We start from the raw sequence: 23,802 nt of genomic DNA on the forward strand, positions 1-23,802 counted from the left end.
GATTGTATGAGATTGTATGTGAATCAGATTTATCATACACCATTTCGAAGAATAGTAAATGTTCTTCAATTTGATATGTAGATATCCCTGCCTATTCCACTAAGGAGCATCGAAAAATCCAACCAAAGTTAATTTTCCAAGTGAAACATGAAAATTGAATTTTCGCCTAAAACTGTCCTAAGTTAATGAAAAATTGTCAGAATTGGACAAATCAAGTGTCATTCTTGAGCTTATTTAATAAGCTTTCAAATGCTTAACGACGAAGGACTTGAGCATGGAAACCAAAGTAAAAACCTCGGTTACGGACATGAATTTTTCTTTAGGGGAACCAAATTTATCGAGAAAAAATGGACAACGCCAACGTTTAATAAAAGAATTGAACTAGAAACTCTAATTTTTTCAGAATTTTCAAGCGTCGAGAAACACGCTAAAATATAGAAAAACGAAAACAGGCGGTGTCGCGCTCATTGAGCGAGTGATCGAGGGTTAAATCGAAAGCAGTAGTTAAAAATACGAATTACTAACGAATGTAACAGAATTTCGTGACCGAAGAATCAATGACTGTCAGTTTCCATCTGGCATAAGAAAAATTGACGTCACACGACGTTCATTTTTTCTGACTGCACAGTTTTTCAAAAGTGGCATCATTTTGCAATAGCCCAGAACTCATCAACTTTTTTTCCCCCAAAATTTCCGGATAAAAAAAAATGGCCCTCCCTGATAACTTAAATCTGCTTTACTAACAGCCCTCAAGTGGGAATCGATAGGGGAGTCAGTACCCATAGTATTCTCGAATGCTTTTGCGCTCGTAAGTCTCTTTTCAATGTAAAATTGACGTCACACGACATTCATTTTTTCTGACTGCACAGTTTTTCAAAAGTGGCATCATTTTGCAATAGCCCAGAACGTATCACCTTTTTTTCCCCCAAAATTTCCGGAGAAAAAAAAATGGCCCTCCCTGATAACTTAAATCTGCTTTACTAACAGCCCTCAAGTGGGAATCGATAAGGGAGTCAGTACCCATAGTATTCTCGAATGCTTTTGCGCTCGTAAGTCTCTTTTCAATGTACCACAAATCGCCCTTAATCTGTTGCCCTTGACCCAAATAGGATTGCCGGTCATTGGATTGGCGAGTGGTAAAAAAAAGTGGCGAGGTTCAAAAGACGTCTGCCCTGGGTATAGAATTAGAGCTCGGACGTTGACCGTGAACGATAAGCTCGGCGATAAGGGTTTCAGACAGGCAAAAAGTGGATTTTTTATTTCTCTCGATTTATTTTTCAGTCTCTGGTCGATATATATTTTTTTCCTCGTCAATTCAACGTGAGTGGGGGCGAATGGTAAGTGGTTCACTCACCAACAGACTGGACGTAGAACGTCACACGAGCGCGGGAGACTCGTGACCGACGTACAACGTGTGTGTTTGTCGCTTCGTCGACGTAAATCATTCGGCCTTCAGTCTCACTGCAGCTTGTCGCTCCTGTCATTCAATGCATAATCAAAACAAAAAAATGGTGGGATATATATTCGTATATATATAATTTTTTTCCATATAATGGAACAAATGTTCATTCAGTGGGGACATGCGAGGTGGAGAGTTCCGCAATTTTTTGCGAAGTTGTTTTTCGTTAGAATGAAGGAATAGTGACGACAATCACATTTGATACGTTTTAGGATATCCAAGTAGTTCGGGCAATTTTTTCTGGGGGAAATCCTCTTCAGAGTTTATAGAATAGACCCAGAGTATTTTTTAGGCGCAATATCGACTTTAGTTTCCAAACATTTTTTCGAGAAACGGATTTTTGAAAAAATAAAATTTAACAAATTGCGTCCATAAGAGCTGTATACTCCCACGTTCAGTCCAATAGCTCATAGTCTTAAGGATATCCAGGTATCTTTTACAGTTTGGTGCAGACCACACTACAGATTTAATCATTCTCAATCATAAAATTTGTCAATTAAATTGCGTGAGAATTTTTTTTTAAAAATCATGAATATTTAGTTTCATTTAAATTGTATTTTGCACAGATTTATTATGTTTTGAAACATTCGTTGTTCATAAATACATAATTGAAATTGTTTAAACTTTCGGAAACCTGACTTTTTTAGACATAAAATCCATTTCTGGTAAAATTGTGAATATGAGTAAATTTGTTACGATTTCGAACACATGATTTTATGGTGGAAAATTCATTATAAATACTTTCAAACAATGTATAAATTGTTTATAAAGTATTTATAAATGCTCATAATTTTCGAACATTGCAATGTTTAAATTATTTTATCAATCCTCTTCCAAAAATAAACTATTTTTTTTAGATTTTTAAAATGTTTTTCTAACGGTTCAATATCGAGATTTAAATTCAAATTCAAGTTTTAAATAATAAAATGATTGTAAAATGTTCGGAAACTTCGGATTAAATGGAGCATTTCATTGAGGAAAAATAACCGAAATACTTGGAAATCGTTAAATCGTTTTCTCGGGAAAATAACCGTATATGACTATGTTCATAATACGCTCCACTTTTTTTGCGACATTAAAAAATATAAGTTTCCGGACAGATAATTGTAAACAATCAAATGAAAGATATCTAAGTACTACCAAGTCCAAGTTAGCAATCTTTTTCAAGCAAGATTTCAGTTTTGCCGAAAATCTTGGCATCTCCATCCTTTTTTGGATTATTCATTGTTGAATACATTTTGTCGGGAATTTCTTCAATGAATATTATGAACAATATTTTATCCAATTTCAATTTTCAAAAAATCATAAGAGCCTCAATTTTCAATATTTATCACGGATATTTTTTTCAAAATGTTTGTTTGAAGACCGACTTTTTGGAAAAAAACTGGCGAGAAGATCCCCACCATTGACTTTTTTGGTCTCGCGTTTGACATGGATCCGCTCATATTGATTTTTTTCGAGAGTTATCGTGCCCTCACCGATTTTATCACGAAAATGAAAAATGTAAATTACTATATGACTCGCCCTAGTAAGCTGATTCAATAGATATTATCATAAGAAATATTTTGACGCTAGAAAAAGTTTCTTTGATGCAGTAGTTTTCAACATATTGAGAGAAGAAAAATGTTGGAAAATCGTGGTATCCTAAAAACTAATGGACCCATTGAGCTGAATTTAGATGAGATGTGTCCCTAAAGAACTCCAATTATTGCCCAAAATTTCAGATTTTTAGCTATCACTTTAGTCCTTTTTGCAAAGATTGATAAAAAATTCTCCGGAATTTTCAATGCACGCACGGACGCATACACAGATATTTTTACAGACATCATATCTCGATATTACATGACATCCTAGGTAATTTCCAATAAAAATTAGAGAATCACAAAATCCATCGATGACAAAACTCCCATTCGAACGGAGAAAAATGAAGAACCTTTGTTGGTATCGTCACTGAAAACGATCGAAAGTTTTCCCGAAGGACAAATTTAAGAAATCAATAGGAGTCGAATAGGAAGTTGAAATGAGGATTTTTTCCTATTCCTTTCAAACTTATCAGTGATTACAAATTATGTCACAATCTTATCCAATTCCAAAACATGCAAAGTCGCAATAGTTAAATAGTATATTTCGTAACGAGTGCAAAAAAGTGTTTAAAAACACTTTTTTTAAAAATATTTTTTCACGAGTTACGAACAATATTTTTCATCACAATGTGCCTAAAAGTCCAATTTCCGGCACATTGTGATGAAAAATATTTTTCATCACGCTGTGCGGAAAAGTGACTTTTCAGGCACCCGTGTGCCTAAAAGTCCCTTTCCCACGCATTGTGATGGAAAAAATCGTTCGATATTCGTGGGAAAAGGGTTTTCCGGCTCGTGGGATTACATCACTCGCCTTCGGCTCGTGCTATAAACCCCCCACGAGCCAAAAAACACTTTTACGCACTTGTATCGAAATATACTAGTTCGTAAATATACTATTTCATCACAATGTAGTGGAAATTGAACTTTTAGGCACGCGGAGCGTGCCGAAAAGTTCACTTTTCGTCGCAGCGTGATGAAAATATATGGAAGGTTTTGAATATTTACAAAAGCGAAACACAGTATTTCCTACCAAGCGAGTCATTCTGGATTCACAAAGAATTCTGCTTCTTTTTCTTAGTCTTAAAAAGTTAGTCGCAATAGCCTCGACGGAATGGAATAAACAACATTCTTCTTATACCCAAGCTCTTATGGAATTGATATCCGAGTTGATCACTCTCCAGTTAGAAGATTGAAAACATTGAGAAAATAATAAATGAAACAAAACGAACAATGTGAAATTGTTGAATTTCTCTATTTGTCTTCTCTAACCTGGCTCTATTTATCACATTCGATTTGTTTCATTACCAGAAAAAATTATTTAAGATTAGCAGGATAAAATTGCCATTGAAATGTGTAAAATAACTTTCGCTCATCACTAAAAAGAAAATTTAGAGTTTTGTGAATCGTCATGATTTTCTGTAAACACCCTCAATCGATTTTATCTCTACATCGGTCACTTCTAATTTCATTAAATTTACCGAGAAGAATCAATTAGATAATTTAGTTCTGATAATCGGTAAAGAATTCTGTATCAAACATCAACCGTTTCCTCCGACAAACATAATTGAAGGATATCCAAGTACTTTGACTATTTTTTCTCCACTGAAATGCTGTTCCATTTTTGTAGTCGAACCTCAGAGCTTTCGTTTGTGCCCCATTTCACCCTAAGTTTCCGAACATTTTACAATGATTTTATTATTTAAACTTTGCAGGTGTGAGTTTAAATCTCGATATTGAACCATTAGAAAGCATTTTAAAAATCTAAAAAAAATTAAAAAGTACAATTTCGGGGAAAGATTGATGAAATAGTTGAAAAAGTACAATTTTTGAGAACTCTGAATGTAATATAGTGAAAATGGTGATCGATTTTTCACGTTGAACAAATAATATTAATATCCAAATACAAAATTTCTGATATGAATAAAAAGAAGCTGTGACTCAATATTTCCAATTAAGTATTAATCTTTAATTTGGTGCTGAAAACACGAGATGACAATATTCTAAGCACGGAATTATATTGATGAGATGAACAACAGATAAATTGAATTACAGTGTGAACTAACTAAAAATTGATAACAGTGTGCATTCTCATAAGTTATAGAGTTTTCAATCCTCATGTATTGCTGATGCAGGCAACAATAACTGTTTGAATCAAATAAGCAATTATTTGTTGATTAATTTTTTGAATCAAATACGGAATCCTTTCACGAAATTTCCACTTTTTAGAGTTGAATATCGCAGAAACTTTGTAGTACCAATCTTACAAAACATTCACCGTGTTCGGAATTAATCAATCTATCACAGATTAGTTTTTTGAAACATCGTAAGAACAGTTTTCTTAGAAGATGGAAAAATCGAGTTCGGGGGGACCCAGGACCCCCTTTTGGTTTATGCCTCGTGTGTTAGAAGCCCGCATTTCATTATTCATCATCTCTTAAACTGTAGTACAACTAGTTAGAATTTTTTTCAATAACTGGGGAATTATAAACATTATCTATAACAAACATGGGAACAATTTTAAGAAAAACGTGTTTTCTAGGGATATACCTAAGAGATTCGGAATTTATCAATCTACCACGGATTAGTTTTTTAAAACATCGTAAGAACAGTTTTCTCAGAAGATGGAAAATCGAGTTCGGGGGGACCCAGAACCCCCTTTTGCCTTATGCCGCGTGTGTTAGAAGCCCTGATTTCATTATTCATCATCTCTTAAACTGTGTAGTACAGCTAGTTAGAATTTTTTTGAATAACTGGGGACTTATAAACATTATCTGTAACAAACATGGGGACAATCTTAAGAAAAACGTGTTTTCCAGGGATATACCTTAAAGCGCGAATCATTTCTCTCTTGAACACCGCAAAATATCCAAACTAATCCCCCCCCCCTGAAAATCCTCAATTATTCTTCCCGCCGACTGTTAAATTTCATTGTGCATCCGAGTGTTTCATCCGCTTTCCCTCGGGTGGCGGAAAAGCTCCAGCATTGTACCCGACACTACCACCTCTACTCCAACCATTACCGTTTGCGTTCTCTCAACTCAAACGAATGTTAGAAGTTTCCAACTCCCACTGATGGTGAAAGAGTTTCGAAACCACTCTTCCTTGCGTCCAAAAATCATGAGAATTCCCCGTAAAATCCACATAAAAAAACCTCCCCCTTTTTCGCACCCCTTGATCCCTCTCCTCGATAGCCGCCAGGAACAACAAAAATCAAAACAATCCAAACCGTCAAAAAAATAAACCCAAATCCTTGGCTACAAAAATAAATTCTCATCGTTTTTCCCCTACGAGACCGAAAAAATCCTAAAAAGACCGACGAAACTTGCAAGACCTCGTGAAAACCGTCGCCAGTTGGAGTTAGGTCAAGCCTTGCTCTCCCCCCTCCACTCACTAACCCATTAAAACAAGCAGAAAAAAACATATTCACTACAGTTGAAACATTGGAGTACAGAAAACCGTTCTCCAACCATCCAATTCCACCACCACCATTCACCTAGGCCTCAATCAGGCCTCACGAACGTAGTAACCCAACCACCAGTGTATATAATCCAAGTCGTAAGAATTTCACGCAAACAATGAGAGAAGGGAAGAGAGGAGACAAGTGGGATGAATTCGAGAGAGATAAAAAAATATGTGTGATGGAAATAGACGTTAACGTCATCTGTCACTAAAAGGAATGATTTTGAGGTGGAGGAGGAAGTGCGAATGGGTTATTTGGGTTTTTAGGGGGCAAAATGGGGGGGAGAGACGGGTTAAATAATGTTAACAAGGGGGAAATATGACCGGTAGGGGTTTTTAACAGGTTTGTACTCACCATTTGAGGTTTCTCACATGTTTTGGAGCAATGAGGTTATCACAATTTTTAAAAGAGTTGAGACACTTTTTGGGTTTTTTTTTGAGCAATCGGTTGGGAGACACTCGGCAGCACCGCGCTAAACCGTAAGGCTCGTAAGCACCTCGGCGGGCGACAGCACCCAGGCCATCTTGAAAAATAACCTTTGAGGGGGGACACACACCAACAATGCACGCGCAACACTAGCGGGACGAATTCTCATGTACAAGAGGTTTGCACGGTTTTTCGAAGGGAAAAAAGGAGAACGGGGAGACGGAGAGACACGGGCGATGCCGAGGCTGTGGTGTGAGGTGAGAACGTTGTGATGGAGGGGGGCAGCACCTGCTGGGGAACTCCATTGTTGCGGATTTGGCGGGAATTTCAAATTCCGGACGCTATTGTTGAGAATAACGGCCCACAATTTTTTGCACACTGGTAGAAAGGATTTTTTATTGGTAACGAATGAACGATTTTGTAGTGTTGCACAGGCGATCCGCCGCTTAAATGACCGTTGTTCTAAAATTGTAAAATTTATTGTAAATCCGTAAATTAGTGATAACTAGCGAGTGGGGAATGACTGCAAAATAAAAATATGTTGAAATAATGCAAGTTGTATGGATGGGATACTTGGTGGTATAACTTTCTGGATTGTTTGATCTTAGTGATGCTTTCCGTCGTGACATTTTTGTATTGTTTGTAGACTGTAGTTTGATCCTGTAATTGGCCTTGTGCTGTTGGGTCTTTATGAAATAAAATGAATTGTTGAGGATTTGGCGGGAATTTCAAATTCCGGACGCTATTGTTGAGAATAACGGCCCACAATTTTTCGCACACTGGTAGAAAGGATTTTTTATTCGTAACGAATGAACGATTTTGTAGTGTTGCACAGGCGATCCGCCGCTTAAATGACCGTTGTTCTAAAATTGTAAAATTTATTGTAAATCCGTAAATTAGTGATAACTAGCGAGTGGGGAATGACTGCAAAATAAAAATATGTTGAAATAATGCAAGTTGTATGGATGGGATACTTGGTCGTATAACTTTCTGGATTGTTTGATCTTAGTGATGCTTTCCGTCGTGACATTTTTGTATTGTTTGTAGACTGTAGTTTGATCCTGTAATTGGCCTTGTGCTGTTGGGTCTTTATGAAATAAAATGAATTGTTGAGGATTTGGCGGGAATTTCAAATTCCGGACGCTATTGTTGAGAATAACGGCCCACAATTTTTTGCACACTGGTAGAAAGGATTTTTTTTTGGTAACGAATGAACGATTTTGTAGTGTTGCACAGGCGATCCGCCGCTTAAATGACCGTTGTTCTAAAATTGTAAAATTTATTGTAAATCCGTAAATTAATGATAACTAGCGAGTGGGGAATGACTGCGAAATAAGAATATGTAAAAATAATGCAAGTTGTATGGATGGGATACTTGGTCGAATAACTTTCTGGATTGTTTGATCTTAGTGATGCTTTCCGTCATGACATTTTTGTATTGTTTGTAGACTGTAGTTTGATCCTGTAATTGACCTTGTGCTGTTGGGTCTTTATGAAATAAAATGAATTGTTGAGGATTTGGCGGGGATTTCAAATTCCGGACGCTATTGTTGAGAATAACGGCCCACAATTTTTTGCACACTGGTAGAAAGGATTTTTTATTCGTAACGAATGAACGATTTTGTAATGTTGCACAGGCGATCCGCCGCTTAAGTGACCGTTGTTCTAAAATTGTAAAATTTATTGTAAATCCGTAAATTAATGATAACTAGCGAGTGGGGAATGACTGCGAAATAAAAATATGTAAAAATAATGCAAGTTGTATGGATGGGATACTTGGTGGTATAACTTTCTGGATTGTTTGATCTTAGTGATGCTTTCCGTCGTGACATTTTTGTATTGTTTGTAGACTGTAGTTTGATCCTGTAATTGGCCTTGTGCTGTTGGGTCTTTATGAAATAAAATGAATTGTTGAGGATTTGGCGGGAATTTCAAATTCCGGACGCTATTGTTGAGAATAACGGCCCACAATTTTTCGCACACTGGTAGAAAGGATTTTTTATTGGTAACGAATGAACGATTTTGTAGTGTTGCACAGGCGATCCGCCGCTTAAATGACCGTTGTTCTAAAATTGTAAAATTTATTGTAAATCCGTAAATTAGTGATAACTAGCGAGTAGGGAATGACTGCGAAATAAAAATATGTTGAAATAATGCAAGTTGTATGGATGGGATACTTGGTCGTATAACTTTCTGGATTGTTTAATCTTAGTGATGCTTTCCGTCATGACAGCTTTGTCAAATTTTATCGATTGATGATTTCATTTTTGTATTGTTTGTAGACTGTAGTTTGATCCTGTAATTGACCTTGTGCTGTTGGGTCGTCATGAAATAAAATGAAATGAAATAAATGGATTTGGTTGAAGGGGGGGGGTCTATTCGGTCTCACCACACGTTTATTCGTTAACAGTTAACAAATGCATGTTTGAAGAGCCTTGTTTGACTCGACTTTCACCTTTCAAGGGAACCGTTCGTTAACGATTAACGAATATTTAGTTGGTCGTATTCGACTCCACCAGTCGTTAACAGTTAATGAATCTCGTTTGGAATAAATGAATCATTCTATCAGTGCAGAATCAAAGGAGAACCATTTTCTTCGATGTTCAAACATTTCCGAGTATTTTTTAGGAGTTTATTCTCGTTGCCTCGGCGTTCATGATAATTAAAGAGTCATAGACAAGTTTAATATTATGAGCAAAACAATATTATTGTGATTGTTGATGTTCAAACAATAGCCTAAGCAGCCCTCAGCAATTTTAGGGTAGTTGAAGTTGAAGATATCTTAGTACTGTGGCTATTTTTGCTTCCGAATGGAAACATTGTAATCCTTCAATTTTCACATTCTCTAATTTTGATTGGAAATAATGTGGAACGGTCTGAAACGTGAAAATATGAAGTTTGGCGACCATGTCTGTATGTGAGCATGTCCACCACCAGAATATTGAATAATCAAGTGGATCAAGTAATTCCGAAAAATCTGAAATTTTGTCAGATTATACGCAAACAATGAGAGAAGGGAAGAGAAGAGACAAGTGGGATGAATTCGAGAGAGACAAAAAAATATGTGCGATGGAAATAAATGTTTGATCCTGAACAAACATCTATTCGGTATTATGGACGGTATGACGGCAATCGGCCAAGCGGTTACTGAGATGAATTTGTGTAAATGTTTTTTGTTAAATATCTCACAAAATACTCAACGGATTTGATTTTTTTTCAAAATACTTGTCTCGACGGCATCTATCTAGATCAATCAAAATATTGATCCCCATTCATACAAAATTTTCGGGATATTGTCGTCGTAATGACTATCTCTGTGCAACACTTCAGCTGCATCGATCTAATGGTTTTTGAGAAAAAAAGATTCGTTTTTAAATAGTTTTCCACAAATATCTTCAAAACTAGTGGGCTGATTTCGATTTTTTTGTTTTAAAAAGATTCGCTTCGATGCCTTCTATCTAAATCAATCAAAACATATATATCCGTTCATACAAAGTTTTCAGAATATTGCTGGTTTTCCATTTTTCAAAACAAAGATCCGTCAGAGCAACGAAGAAACTTGACCGTTTCGAAGGCATTCTTTCAATTAGGAATTCTTACGGCAGATGTACAGGCGTAGATTTAGTTTTTGGGTTCCATATAACATAATTGTGGGGGAATAGGTGCCGAAGGCCACAATCTCTCCAGTACGATTTTATGCCGCATCCGTATACTCGCGTGGTTGACCAGTCCTCGCCTTCGGCTCGGATGCCAACTCCACGAGAGTAAACAACCCCATGGCACTCGCCCTGAAGCATATTATTTCATGACACCATACACTGTATTTCTTCCTTGATTTTTTTTACAGTTCTTATTATTAAAAAAAACAAATGTCATACATGTATAGTATATATGAATTTATACACTGAGAAAAAAATTTATTCCTTCCAAGAAAATGTTATTGGTGATATCTTTTTCATACTCTTAGTAGAAGAAAATATCTCTTTTGGAACGTATTTCTCCAGGCCAGTCATTTCCAGGTGCTCCGAAATCAGTTCCAAGCGTGAGAATTATGGTGATCTATAAGAATATTCTTCTGCATATGACCTCGAAGAAACTCCAATAATAATTATTAACATTTGGAATTATTCCAATTTTCTTTACCTGAGAAAATCGCCAATTTGTAAAATCCGGAAGATATCAGAGAACATTTTGTCAAGGTCATATGTAGCATAATAATCAGATTGTTCAATATCACTGTAATTTTTTAGGATAGACTTGGACTCTCTGAAAATGACTGTCCTGGAAAAATTCGTTCTGAAAAAATATTATCTTCTGACGAGAATATCAATCCTCGGCAGGAATAATTTTTTCTCTCAGTATAGTATGTATGATCATTCATAGTAACACATCACTTCTTCTGCACATGTTTGAATGAAATGACCGAATATTTCAGTGCGCGACATCGAGTGTGGCTCGACCAACAGAATGTTAAAATTCAAATATTTCTCTTTGAAAACAATGCTCAAAGGTGAGTTTGAATTATGGAAGGCCCTTTTTCAGACGATGGACTTATTTTCAGTGAATTTCATTATAAATACGAATGATTTTGAGTTTCTTTTGTTTAGTTTTTAATTACTTACAATATTTTATTTGAGCACTAAACGTTCAAACTACACTACAATAAATATTATCATTCATTTTTTCCTAATATTAATATTGACGTTTCGTTTCAATAAAATCTACCAAAATCGCACATTACAATTGTTAAATCTATGACTCCCTTCATTTGTATAATTTCATCTTATTAATTGCGATAGAGAAAAGCTAATTATTAATTAACTCTTTTACTTTCATCGTCTGTTTACTTCATATCAATCAATTGATAATAAATATCATCATTTATCATTAAATAATTAGACAGATACTTTCACATGCTCGTTGGCACTTGTTATGATTTCGTCATTCTGAGCTTTTATATCAATTACCATAAATATATTTATACTTTTCGTTTTCTTTATATTTCAATAAAATATCAATCAAAGTTTCTTCATCAGTTTACCTTGAGATTAATAAATATATGACTTCAATGCTTGACTTTTATGGACGCACATGACTAGGAATTAATTATTCTCACATGTATCACATGCTATATTGACTATCGTGTTTACGGACGGGATTCAAAAACTTTTTCATTTTCCTTTTCAAAATTTTTGAATCATTATTTTCGTCATTCTAACCCTCCGTTCTTAAAAAAATGATCAAATAATTTCTCTTTGTCACAAAAGAGGTTCTATAATTTGTTCGTTGATTCTAAAATTAAAAATCTATCGACTTGAATATAAAAAAATATTTTTGCCGTTCAAGAAGATATTTATGGGTTCTTAATGATGCTTCTGCCATTTCAGTGGTGGTAGGGACAAGAGTTTTGCAAATATACTCGGAAGAAAAGGGTTTAGAAAAACAATGTCAATGGACCTTTCCTTCAGGAGCATTCTTGTACCTCATTTTAGAACTTCCGAGATATTTTCAAAAAGTATGTGTGCAAATTTTTCAGAAATTGGATGAGTGAAAACACCGTTAACAGATTGTTTGACGAATGTCTTTCAAAGGGAGAGATTTTGAGGCGATGGCAAATCGTCTGTTCAGTAGAAAATTATGCGACTAATACGAGACATCTTCTCAACATTCTTCCCCGAACCTACTAGAGCTGTGAGACACCCTCGATTTTCAGACATGTACCGACCACTCGCGTTTTAGTGCGTAATTCTTGTTTTAAACAATAAAATATAATCACTAAACGTCAAGTATACAATTTTCAATTAATTTTAGGCATTGTAGTGATTTATTATTAACAATTGAATTGTTCAAATCGCTCTAGCACCCAAACTATGAAGTATAGACGAAAATTTTCTAATCATGAATCATCTAGAATTTAATAAGGAATAATTTTTGTTTGTTATCAATTTTACCTATCTCCCGTAGATTCCGAGATATGAGCAATAAACTGGCTACGCGATCCGACATGACGCTCTCTACTTGCGTCACGCTACTTTTTCCTTGTTCATATCTCGAAATCTAACGGAGATATGTGAAATTGAGAGACGACAAAAATTATTTCTTCTCAAATTCTAAATGATTCGTGATCCGAAAATTTTCATATATCTTTCATAGTTTGGACGCTAGGGCGATTTGAACAATTAAATTGTTGATAATACGGACGAAAAAATTTAATAGAAAAACGTATCGAATTCGTTAGAAAATTCTATTGAATTTCTATTGAACTGTTCTATTAGTTTTTGGCCGATTCTATTGAAATGTTCAATAGAAAATATTCAGTAGAAAAAGTCAATAGAATTCAATTTTTCTATATAATTTATTCTATTGAGATGTTTCTATAGAATTTCCTCGGCTCAAATTTTCCAAGTTTTTTCGTTTGATTTTCTTGATGAGAAGAAAAGAAGAATAGGATGAAAAAACTTAGAAAATTTGAGTCGAGCAAATTCTATAGAAAATATATGAAAAAAATAAGTTATATAGAAAAATCGAATTCTGTTGACTTTTTCTATTGTATATTTTCTATTGAACATGTCAATAGAATCAGCCAAAAACTAATAGAAAGTTTAATAGAAATTCAATAGAATTTTCTAACGAATTCGATAGGTTTTTCTATTAAATTTTTTCGTGCGTGAATAAATAGTTGCAATGTGATCATAGTTGATTGTTCAAAAAAAGAATTATGCATTAGAACTCGCAGCTCTACCAGTTTCAAAGAGATTTGCAAAATAATCTGCATGGAATTTTCAAAGTTCTATTCAGTACCAATTTTCTGCAAATTTTCTTTGGTAAAACTCTTAGCTGACGGTTATAGCCTCCTAGAACTTAAACTTGATACTTTCACTTTTCTTGTGATTAACTTTCTTCGTTTTCTCATCAAAAAAATCCCTCGATGATTTTCGTGATGTTTTCCACGAGGTTCAGGTGGACTCAGTACCGGAGACGCTGAGGTCTCCAGTTACTGTGATGTCAGTGGAGGGTCCACTAGCAGTGACAGTTGTATTCATCGCAGAGAGGCTCTGGAGACCCTGGAGCTCGGGGACACCTTGGAAGAGCTTTCCAGGGAAACCTTGGAGCAGGTCATAGGAGACTGGGGTCGGTGGCAACACTGCACCGTGTGCATGCGGCGATTGGAGAACGGTTATGACTCTCCTCAGTTCATCCAGAGCATTTCCTGTGGATTTCACAATTCAATATTTTAAACATTCTAACATTGGATTCGAAATACATTCTCTTCAATTGCCTTAAGGATATCCAAGAATTTTTTACAGTTTGGTGGAGACCACACGGTAGATTCAACAATTTTCAATCATCAGATTTGTTTATTAGATTGCATGAGAAAAATTAAAAAAGAAATTCATGAATAATCAGCGGCGTTCAAATTACATTTTGCACCGAAGTATTATTTTTTTTAGGCATACGTTGATTATAAATATATAATTGCAATTGTTTAAACTTTCGGAAACCTTATTTTTTAGGCATACAATTGATTTCTGAATTTATTCTTCTTTCTAAATTTGTTACGATTCCGAACAAATGATTTTTATGGTAGAGAATTGATTGTTTATAAATTATTTATAGACAACGCTCGGAATTTGCAAACATGGCAATTTTTTGATTATTTCCTCAGTCCTTCAACAGTAAACTTCCTATTGTTTTTCAAATCTGGAATGCAGGCGCGCGCTTCGCGCGCGCATCATTTCCTAGTGATTTATGCATATTATTTTCTATCATTATGTATTCATTTATTCATTAAAACATACTCAATGTTGGCTTTTATTATGTTTAGATTTGAGAAAAAAAATGAGAAATGATTTTTAAAAAATTTCCAGATCAAAATTCCATGCTGTAAGGCTTATGTAATTAGGTGCATCTAACAGTGAAATTGGTTCCTTTTTCCAAGTTTCAAAATGTAATTTTCATGCCAACCCTTGATTAAAAAATAGGTGAAACATTTTCAGTCATCAATCTATTTCGCCAAGTCTATGCTGACCTTTCAAGATCGATGTGGGCTTTTCCAGATCAATTTTCACGTTATAAAGTTCATGAAGTTGAATGAATATAATGCACGGAGAGAAATATTCAATAAAAATTACGTATCTTTTTTGTAATTCCGGAGCGAAATGTGGTTGTAGGCAATGCTACGAAACTGTTACGGAATTTGTCCAGAGCGTTCCGTAATTTTTATCTGAATCTCCTGTGAAAAATTACGATACCGTCATTTAAATTTTCTGAATCGATTCTGTAATCGGTGAGCGAATTGTGCGTTCCGTAATTTTTACTGAACATTTCTGCTCCTTGCGTCCTACACGGAGACAAATTTTCAGTAAAAATTACGGAACTCACCGTTCGCTCACCGATTACGGAATCGACTCAGAAAATTTAAGCGGTATCGTAATTTTTCACAGGAGATTCACGTAAAAATTACGGAAAGTTCTGGAAAAATTGGGTGATTTGAGGTAAAAATGATGTGACAGTTCCGTAAAATTTCCTACAACCACATTGCACTCCGGAATTACGGAAAAGATACGTAATTTTTATAGAATATTTATTTCCGTGTAGTTTTCATACAATTTTGGCTATATTACCTTATCAATATTTTCGCACTAATAGACCGATTCATTTATTCCAAATGAGATTCATTAACTATTAACGAATGGTTCACTTGAAAAGTGAAAATCGAGTCAAACAAGGCCCCTCAAATGTGTATTTATTAACTATTAACGAATGAACATTTGGTGAGAGCAAATAGACCCTCGTCTCGAACCAAATCCATTCGTTAACAATAACTAATCCTTTCTATCCGTGCATCTTCATCTGTAAGGATCCTTCCGAGATAAAAATGACTTGACTTGGGATTGAAATGATTTATGAATCGCTCAACAAATTACCCTGCATGAGAATATAATTCTTCGCCAGCAGCAATGTAGCAATCTTCGACAGTTTTCTTACTGAAGGACTATGAGCATAAGGAATGACAGAGCGCAGTTCATCAAGAGCATCATTCAAGTCGTGCATTCTTCGCCGTTCCCGCGCGTTTATGTTCAATCTGACGCTTTTTCCTTGACGCGTGCTCTTAGATTTCGATGGACAGTTCAATCTCGATCCTGCAGGTCTACAACGTAAACAAAAAATCGTAGTTATCGAATTAATTATTCCTCTTAACTCTCGAGTAAAATCCGAAGCAGCTGTATACTTGATAGAGCAGTTAGACTTAATGTGGACACGTAAGTCGAACCGCTCTTCATGTGCTGAATTATTTTTTTTTGAAAAATGTGTGAATGTTCTAGCAAATCCGAGAATTTTTCAAATTTTCTAAAAAACCGAAGAATTTCAGATATCGGCATAATCATAAATTTTAATTAAAGCCAAATTTTCAATACATCAATTGTTAATATTACTCATCATTTTTTAAATTATTACACTAACCATCAATTAACCATCAAAATATTCAAATTGCGAATTATTTCATCAATCAATAATTGAATGCAGAAGATTGACGATTATTTGGCTAATCGAAAATACTTTTATTAAATTTTGAAATATTTACTCAGTAGTCAATTGACAATTTCATATTGTCAATTATTTGGTTCATAGTCAATTGAAAATTCAAATTACTAATTATAGTATTCCTCAAATTTCAATGAAGATAGGGGGGAGTCGGGCAAAATATGATGTATTGTGATCTTCTCTAATTGTCAATATCTTCACTTACAAATGCGTAAGGTGCGATAATTTCTCTTAATATTATATTAAATTAATGATTGATACCGATCCCTAGCGAAATTTCTCGAATTTTCTAGAATTCCAACGGATACCGCTGGCCGATAGGGGTAACTGCGCGAACGACTCCAACATGAAATTAAAGATGTATCCACATAAAAAACACACGATTAATTTATTTATTCGTTCATTTATAAATGAATGAATGACAATTTATATGAATAAATGGAACAATGAAGACACCAGAATTTCTGCAGAAAGTAGAATGAAATCACTTCTGTCAAACTCGTTTTAATGAATATAAAGTCAATGGTAATTGGATCGACAATGAAATCTGAAAAATGTGTCTGCTGTCGATTGGAGTGTACGGTAGGGAGAACAAATTCTGAGGTTTTATGTATTATACTGCCACCGTGAGCTTTGTGGTAAATGTAAATTGCACAATTATAATTGATCATATTTTATGTCGTCGTCGAAGAGCAAAAATTATGCCCGTCATGTACTCCTCTTTGGTTTTACATGCAGTTGGTTTTATGTTATTCTGTCGCAACAGATAATAAATAAATAAATGAATGAATGAATGCATGAATGAATGCATGAATTCATGAATAAATAAATAAATGAAGAAAAGTAGAATACAAAATGATCATATGTTCTCTCCTTGTTCGAATTAAACAAGTGGATAATCGCATTTTCTGGATATGGATGTAGTTTATGTGGCTAACAAATTAGCAATATGCTTCCGAATGGATTCTCTATTTTTGAAATTTATTACTCTTATATTTTATTGTTTTGAATAGTGATACCCATATGACTCTCTTATGATCCCGATATTACCCTTTTATGAGCCTATATGACCCTCATATTGCCACATATGACCTCCATATGACCCTCTATCATCCCATATGAGCCCATTATGCCACCATATAACTCATATATGACCCCGTATCACCTCCATATGACCTAAAGCTTCATATTGCTACTATGCAACTTAACCCTAGACTGGTCACCATGCGAGGGAATTGCTGCAACACGTCGCTTTATTCACCTGGCCATCGCCTGGTTGGCCAGAAAAATTTGAGAAAAATTGAATTCGTCAATTGAAGTATCTGGAAAATTCTAGTATTTTTTTTTTCAATATTGTATCCTTAATTCTGGGAGAAAAAATATTATTTCCACCAGGTGAACAATTTTTTCCCATGTTAAATGAAATTGCCTGTTGCGCGACGTTGCTGGAAACTCGCTAAATGCGCCCGGGAAGTGTAGAGTGCATTCGGCAACGTTGGAGCCTAAATAACACGGCGGTACTCTCCCGCGAAGGTGACTAAAGTCGTATTTTCCCGTCAGGTGACCAGACTAGGGTTAATAAATAGTTATGCTGTTTTCATCATTTTTGCACTTCATCGAAAAAGTATCAAAACTTTTTTTTTGAGCCATGATTTCATTGATATGACTGTTGATTTTTCCAGTTGACCATGAAAAAAATGAAAAAAATCTCAAAATATATGCTGTAGCTCAACAGTGATACATGCAATCGGCATCATATTCTGAGAGAATCAAGAGGCTATCAATACAAATTTTACAAGCCATGATTCATTTCATTTCTGATAACGATTTTTGGACTGAGCGTCAAAAAATCGATTTTTGAAAAAATACCAATATTTCACAAAATCTATAAATAATTCAACCTTAATTGGTCTCGATGAATAGAGCCTATTAACGTCTATATCCATGTAAAAATTCATGAATTTTCATCAAGCCCCTATAAAGAAAACTGAAAAAAAAATGGAAAAAAAGTACGCACACACACACACACACACACATACATACAGACACCATCTAAAAATCGCATATTTAGACATTTTAGACGATATTCAGTTACCCTGACACAAAAATTTGGAAACTTAATTTTGAACGATTACAAAGCTTCCATTCGGAAGCAAAAATGTGCAAAATTGATCGGATTATGGATAATGGGGTGTTGAGATACCTTTCTTGATCCGGACGATTCTCATCAGAGGATAGAGCACTGGAGGAGGCGTGAGGCTGTGGTTGCTGTTGAAAGTAAAAGCCTCCTAGACCAACAGCACCCAGGGGAGTCCTTCTGCCATGATTCTGCGGATGCTCAGTTCCCGTGTAGCCTCCAGGGGCCACGGGAATCCCTGGATGAGACGCCGGAGGCGTTGAATAGGCCATTGACTCCAGGGACGCGTTAGATTGACCCGGCAATTGAGGCTGGAGTTCAATCATAATCATTTCCGTCAGTCTACCTCGGTTTTATCAGTATGCAAATATCTCGGGAAGAAGAGATTTCAAAGCTTTCATCAATTTATTTTTTTTGTACAGAATCTTATGGCTGCAAAAAAATTCTCTTGACATTTTTCCTTAAACCTATGAGTTTTAGAGATATTTGACGCATTTTTATTCAATCAACTCCATAATGAGTAATTTCAAGGAGAAAGTGTAACAAATTCTTTTTGTCACACTTTCTCTTTTTTTACATTTCCTTGTAGAATTTATGGTTTTCTTACGCATGGGTATGATGACATATCATACCATATTCGACATATCACGTTCCGTTGCTTTTAAAACCCAAGATTTTTTCTATGATTTGTGAATGATTGGAAATCTCCGAAAACACGGATTCAATTTTTTTATTGTTATTTTACATCGCTTCGATTGAGTATATTGCGATGATGATCAAGACTTTAAATTGGTTCGATCTTACCATTTTATCCGACCGGGATTTGAACTCGGAACCAAGAGGATTCGATGGTAAGGAACAAATATATTTACTTTTCATTGCAAATGTAAGGAAACTCAACTAAACGTGAAATTCGTCAATACAAATCGATTGAATGAAAGAACGCGAGGAGGACTGAATGTTCAATATGATAACTGTAGTGAAGTGGTAAATCGGTATAAGTCGATTTTGACTACTGCCCAGTTTTCAATGAATATCTCAAAATCTAAGGGAAATAGCAAAATTTTTATTATAACCTTTTTTGTAGAGCAAATTGAGAGCTACAAAAAAGGAAGTTACAACAATTTCGCTATTTCCCTTAGATTCCGAGATATTTATTGAAAACTGGCCAGTAGTCAAAATCGTCTTATACCGGTTTACCACTTCGCTACTGATAACTTCGTTATCCGTTCATTAACATCGCCTTGCGATTCACTAACTTCCACATTAATAGAAAGGATTAGTTATTAGTACAGCTCGTTACAAATTTTTTAACAGCTGGGGGGTATTATAAACGTTATCTATGAAAAACATGGGGACTATCGTAAGCAAAACCTGTTTGCCAAAGATATCTCTCGAATTCGAACATTTCGTTAGTCAATCTTCTTAAAAAATGTTTGAAAATTCTTCTAGCACCTAGAAAATTGATTCAAATTAAAAATAAGCAAGTATTGGAGCATATCTGACAGAAGGCATATGACCGTTACTTTTTGCGTTGTTAGTCCTTTTATTTTTTTTATTTCTACCAATTCCATTGGTAATAAGCTTCCGAATAGACTTTATTGTAATAGACTTTATTGTAATGGACATACAATCGTACCCTGGGAGAAAACCGACAGAGTTCTCAAACAAGTCTTTCTTGTACCAAGAAAATAATTTTTTGAAAATTATCAAAAAATAATTTTTTTGTATAATTTTGACTGTTCGTTATTGCTGTGATATGATCTTGTTAAATAACTGGTGAATGACTCCGGCAACAAAAGTTGCAGGAAAAAAAATATTCGGAAAAAAATAAGGCCCCGTTGCATCAGCTTCGGATAACGAAAACGTCAGATAAGAAACAAAGCAAATTTGGATGTTCGATGGATTATTTTACCCGGGAGAGTATCTCAAATTTATTCCAGGAACAAAAAATAAAATTTAACCCAAGGTTAAATCAGTGTTTGATTCAAATGGGGCTACAGGATAAATAAAAAATTATTCTTCGGGTCAAATATTGAAAAATGATGACCCCTGCGATATAATTGACCTCGAGGATAAATTTTACCCCGGGGTTTATTTGGATAGCAGGGTTTGGTGCAAACGGACTTAATGTGGAAAAAAAGCATTGGAAAAAAAGCGAACCAATGGACTTCCATAAACCCCCGTGACGCCACACGTATGAAAAAATCGTGTAGAAATTTTCTATACGGATTACGTATAGAATTTCTATAGGATTTTCGTATATGATATTCGAATATTTCTATACGGATATTTTTTATACAAATTATTTTTATACGATTTCTATAGGTTTGACCCTATACAACCCACTGCCACATGTATACACTGAGAGAAAAATATAATTCTTCTGACTATATTCCATCACCATCGAATTATAGTAAAAAAGTCCTCAACAATTTTTCATGGGTTACGCTAACTATGGCCGGAGAAGTAATTACTACAATGGAATTTAGTCATTGCAACTATTTTATAGTTCTCCTCACGATAGATTTGTCATGGTTACGTTTGAACTTTGGTTAGTTTAACTGCATTTTGATTTGCAAAAATTACGCTTGTGAAGTTACTATAATGTTATGTGCCGCATACAAAAAAAATCGTGTCGTTCACCAAAATGGCTCAACTATTTTCTTATTGTAAATCGAATTTCAGATTTTTCTCTCAGTGTAGAAACATTTGGTATGGCGTTGCGACATTTCTCTATATTTTTCTCTGGAATGTTTAGACATCTTTCGTATGAATACAAAAATTTATGTAAAAATTTGTTTATAGAAAATATGCGTATGGAAATATAGGGAAATCCTATAGAATATCTATACGCAATCCGTATAGAACATTTCTATACGATTTTTTCATATGGGCAGCTACTCTTCTGTCTCATTCGTTTTACTCTGTAATCTCTTGTGATCCTTGCGACTCTGGTGTCTTTCTGACCCTGTTTTGTGATCTTTTCAATCTAAATTGAAAAATTGACAATTGACATATCCAAATAAACTATTGAGATAGAATTTTTTCATTATTTATCCCGCAATCCTGCGAAAAAATGGCACGGAAAATATATTTTAAATCGTGGCGCCAAAGGAATCGTAATTATACCAATCGAAAAATCGGTCAAATACGAGACTTCCATTCGGAAGGCAAAAAAATAGTCGACTCACTCCTCGATGTTCCCAGGCCCACGTAGGGTGCGACGACCTCTGCCAGGGCCCCTGGTTCATATGGACCTCTGGAACCCCCTCTCTTCTGTCGTCCTCATCCCCCGAACTGCTCTCTCCATCGTAGGACCTCATTTTCGCCTCTATTCCAAATTTCTCTCGCCCCTATTCTACTTTCATCTGAATGAAAAAAAAAGACATTAAAAACATGCTTTCCGATGAATTTCCCTTTTTAATGAATAAATTATGGATTCAGTGACTCACGTATAATTTCTAAGAGGCAATCTACGCGCAGGACATCACTCTCATTGTGTTCGCAGCTCCTTTGATTACTCGGAGGGAACCCCTTTATTTTTAATTCCCTCGATTAAAATGCGTGATTAATAATAAAAAGTATAATTACTTCATAAAATAATTTGGTTTATCTTTGGTTTCAGATTTAATTGATGAAAGGATTCTGACACTTGTTTGGAGTTAGTCATGGGGACAACGACTCCAGGAGGCGACAAATCACAGCCATTTTATTTAATCCCCCACCCCCTCACCGAAGCGATTGAATCACTCGATTAAAACTTGTCGCTTATTTTAATGACGAAATCCACCACTTTTTTAGCACTTTGGGATGAGGAAATAGGGAGAAAGTGGAGGGAGGGGTTGAGGGAAGGTTTTTAGGGAATTTGAAATTGATTATTTAAAGGATTTCAATTAATATCCGGAGCTACTTATCGCCTCGGTTTGCCCTGCGCCCTCGTGGCTCTCCTATTCATCTTCACTTATTTCACCACAATGGGGATGTATTTTAATTCACAACATCCCCAAAAGATAGCGCCATGACCGGGGGTTGGAGTCATTCTCGGATGCTGCTTGGACCGACGAGTGGCGAACCCTACCGAGAATTTTCCAACGAAACAAAATCTAAAGGTGTTGGTTTTTTTTGCGATGCACTGATAAAAACAATTAATTCAGTAGCGAAGCGGTAGAAGGAGACAGGTTAATTTTGACTATTGACCAGTTTTCAATCAATATCTCGGAATCTAAGGAAGATAGCAACATTTTTGTTATAACCTTTTTTGTGGAGCCGATTGAGTGCTACAACAAATGTGATTACAAATATTTCGCCATCTCCTTTAGTTTCGGAAATATTCGTCAAAAACTCAACTGAGAGATAAGTCGACTTATCTCCGTTTACCACTTCACTACTGAATTTTATCAAGAGAATTTTATTTGAGCCAACTATCATTTGGTTGTTAATTTTCAAGTATTAATATCTGAAATATTATCATTTTAATAATAATAATAATAATAATAATAATAATATTATTGTTGTCAATTTTCGAATATTGTTATTTTATAGTGAATACCAGTTATCTCTTCTTGAGATACATTCGATTAGGAGAAATCGAACTTCTCTAGAATTGAAGTTCCGTTTATTTGTCGTAATAATGAAGGTTTTTGATTTCATTCTAGCCAAAAGTTTGCTAACTCCAGAAATTCGTTGGTTTACTCAAAAATCAAAATTATTCTCCTGACTAAATACGTTGTTATCTCAATCAACATGATCATACGTTGTTCCAAGTAAATTATAATTGAAGTGAGCATTTCGTATATCGAATCAGGATGAATATTGTTACGCGGAAAAAGCTTTGAGATTGTAGTAAGATATCGTTGAGTTGAAAGAAATTTATATTTCTTGACTAAAAAAATTAGTTTTACAAAAGCAGAATCACCGATAACGGCAATTCTACATAAACTTGGATATCACAAATTTCATTCAATGTGATGTACGGAAAGCTCAATTTAAACGGTGACCGGAGTTTTTTTCCCTGAAAAAAATTCCTCGGCAAAAATTTCCTCGGAAAAAATTTTCCCGAACAAAAATTTCCCCGGAAAATGTTTCCCCCAACAAAAATTTCCCCGAAAAATGTTTCCCCCCACAAAGATTTCCCCGAACAAAAATTTTTAAATTTCTTTTTATAATTTTTTCCTTGACATTTTTTCCC

General features: G+C 35.0%; 2 protein-coding genes across 3 annotated transcripts in view; both read right to left on the reverse strand.

Annotated features, from left to right (window-relative positions):
- Nucleotides 1-7,077, reverse strand: part of LOC107047731 — a 43,156-nt gene extending 36,079 nt beyond the window's left edge. The window contains exons 1-2 of one of the 2 annotated variants that reach the window (XM_015270542.1): nucleotides 6,857-7,077; nucleotides 1,355-1,477 (exon numbers count right to left, since the gene is read on the reverse strand). The gene's annotated coding sequence lies outside the window, so the exon portion shown is untranslated. The remainder of the gene's footprint in view (nucleotides 1-1,354; nucleotides 1,478-6,856) is intronic. The other variant, XM_015270544.1, reaches the window with a different exon arrangement.
- Nucleotides 7,078-13,595: 6,518 nt separating this feature from the next.
- Nucleotides 13,596-22,549, reverse strand: LOC107047762 (class E basic helix-loop-helix protein 23). The gene is made up of 5 exons (XM_015270593.1): nucleotides 22,067-22,549; nucleotides 21,806-21,982; nucleotides 18,678-18,922; nucleotides 15,856-16,079; nucleotides 13,596-14,138 (listed from the first exon to the last, which is right to left on the reverse strand). The coding sequence occupies exons 2-5, from the start codon at nucleotides 21,935-21,937 to the stop codon at nucleotides 13,885-13,887; spliced, it is 855 nt and encodes a 284-aa protein (XP_015126079.1). The 5' UTR covers nucleotides 21,938-21,982; nucleotides 22,067-22,549; the 3' UTR covers nucleotides 13,596-13,884.
- Between the last annotated feature and the right edge of the window lie 1,253 nt (nucleotides 22,550-23,802).

The sequence above is a fragment of the Diachasma alloeum genome, unplaced genomic scaffold (assembly GCF_001412515.2).
Source record: "Diachasma alloeum isolate Michigan unplaced genomic scaffold, Dall2.0 Dall_scaffold_78908, whole genome shotgun sequence".
Classification (NCBI taxonomy): domain Eukaryota; kingdom Metazoa; phylum Arthropoda; class Insecta; order Hymenoptera; family Braconidae; genus Diachasma; species Diachasma alloeum.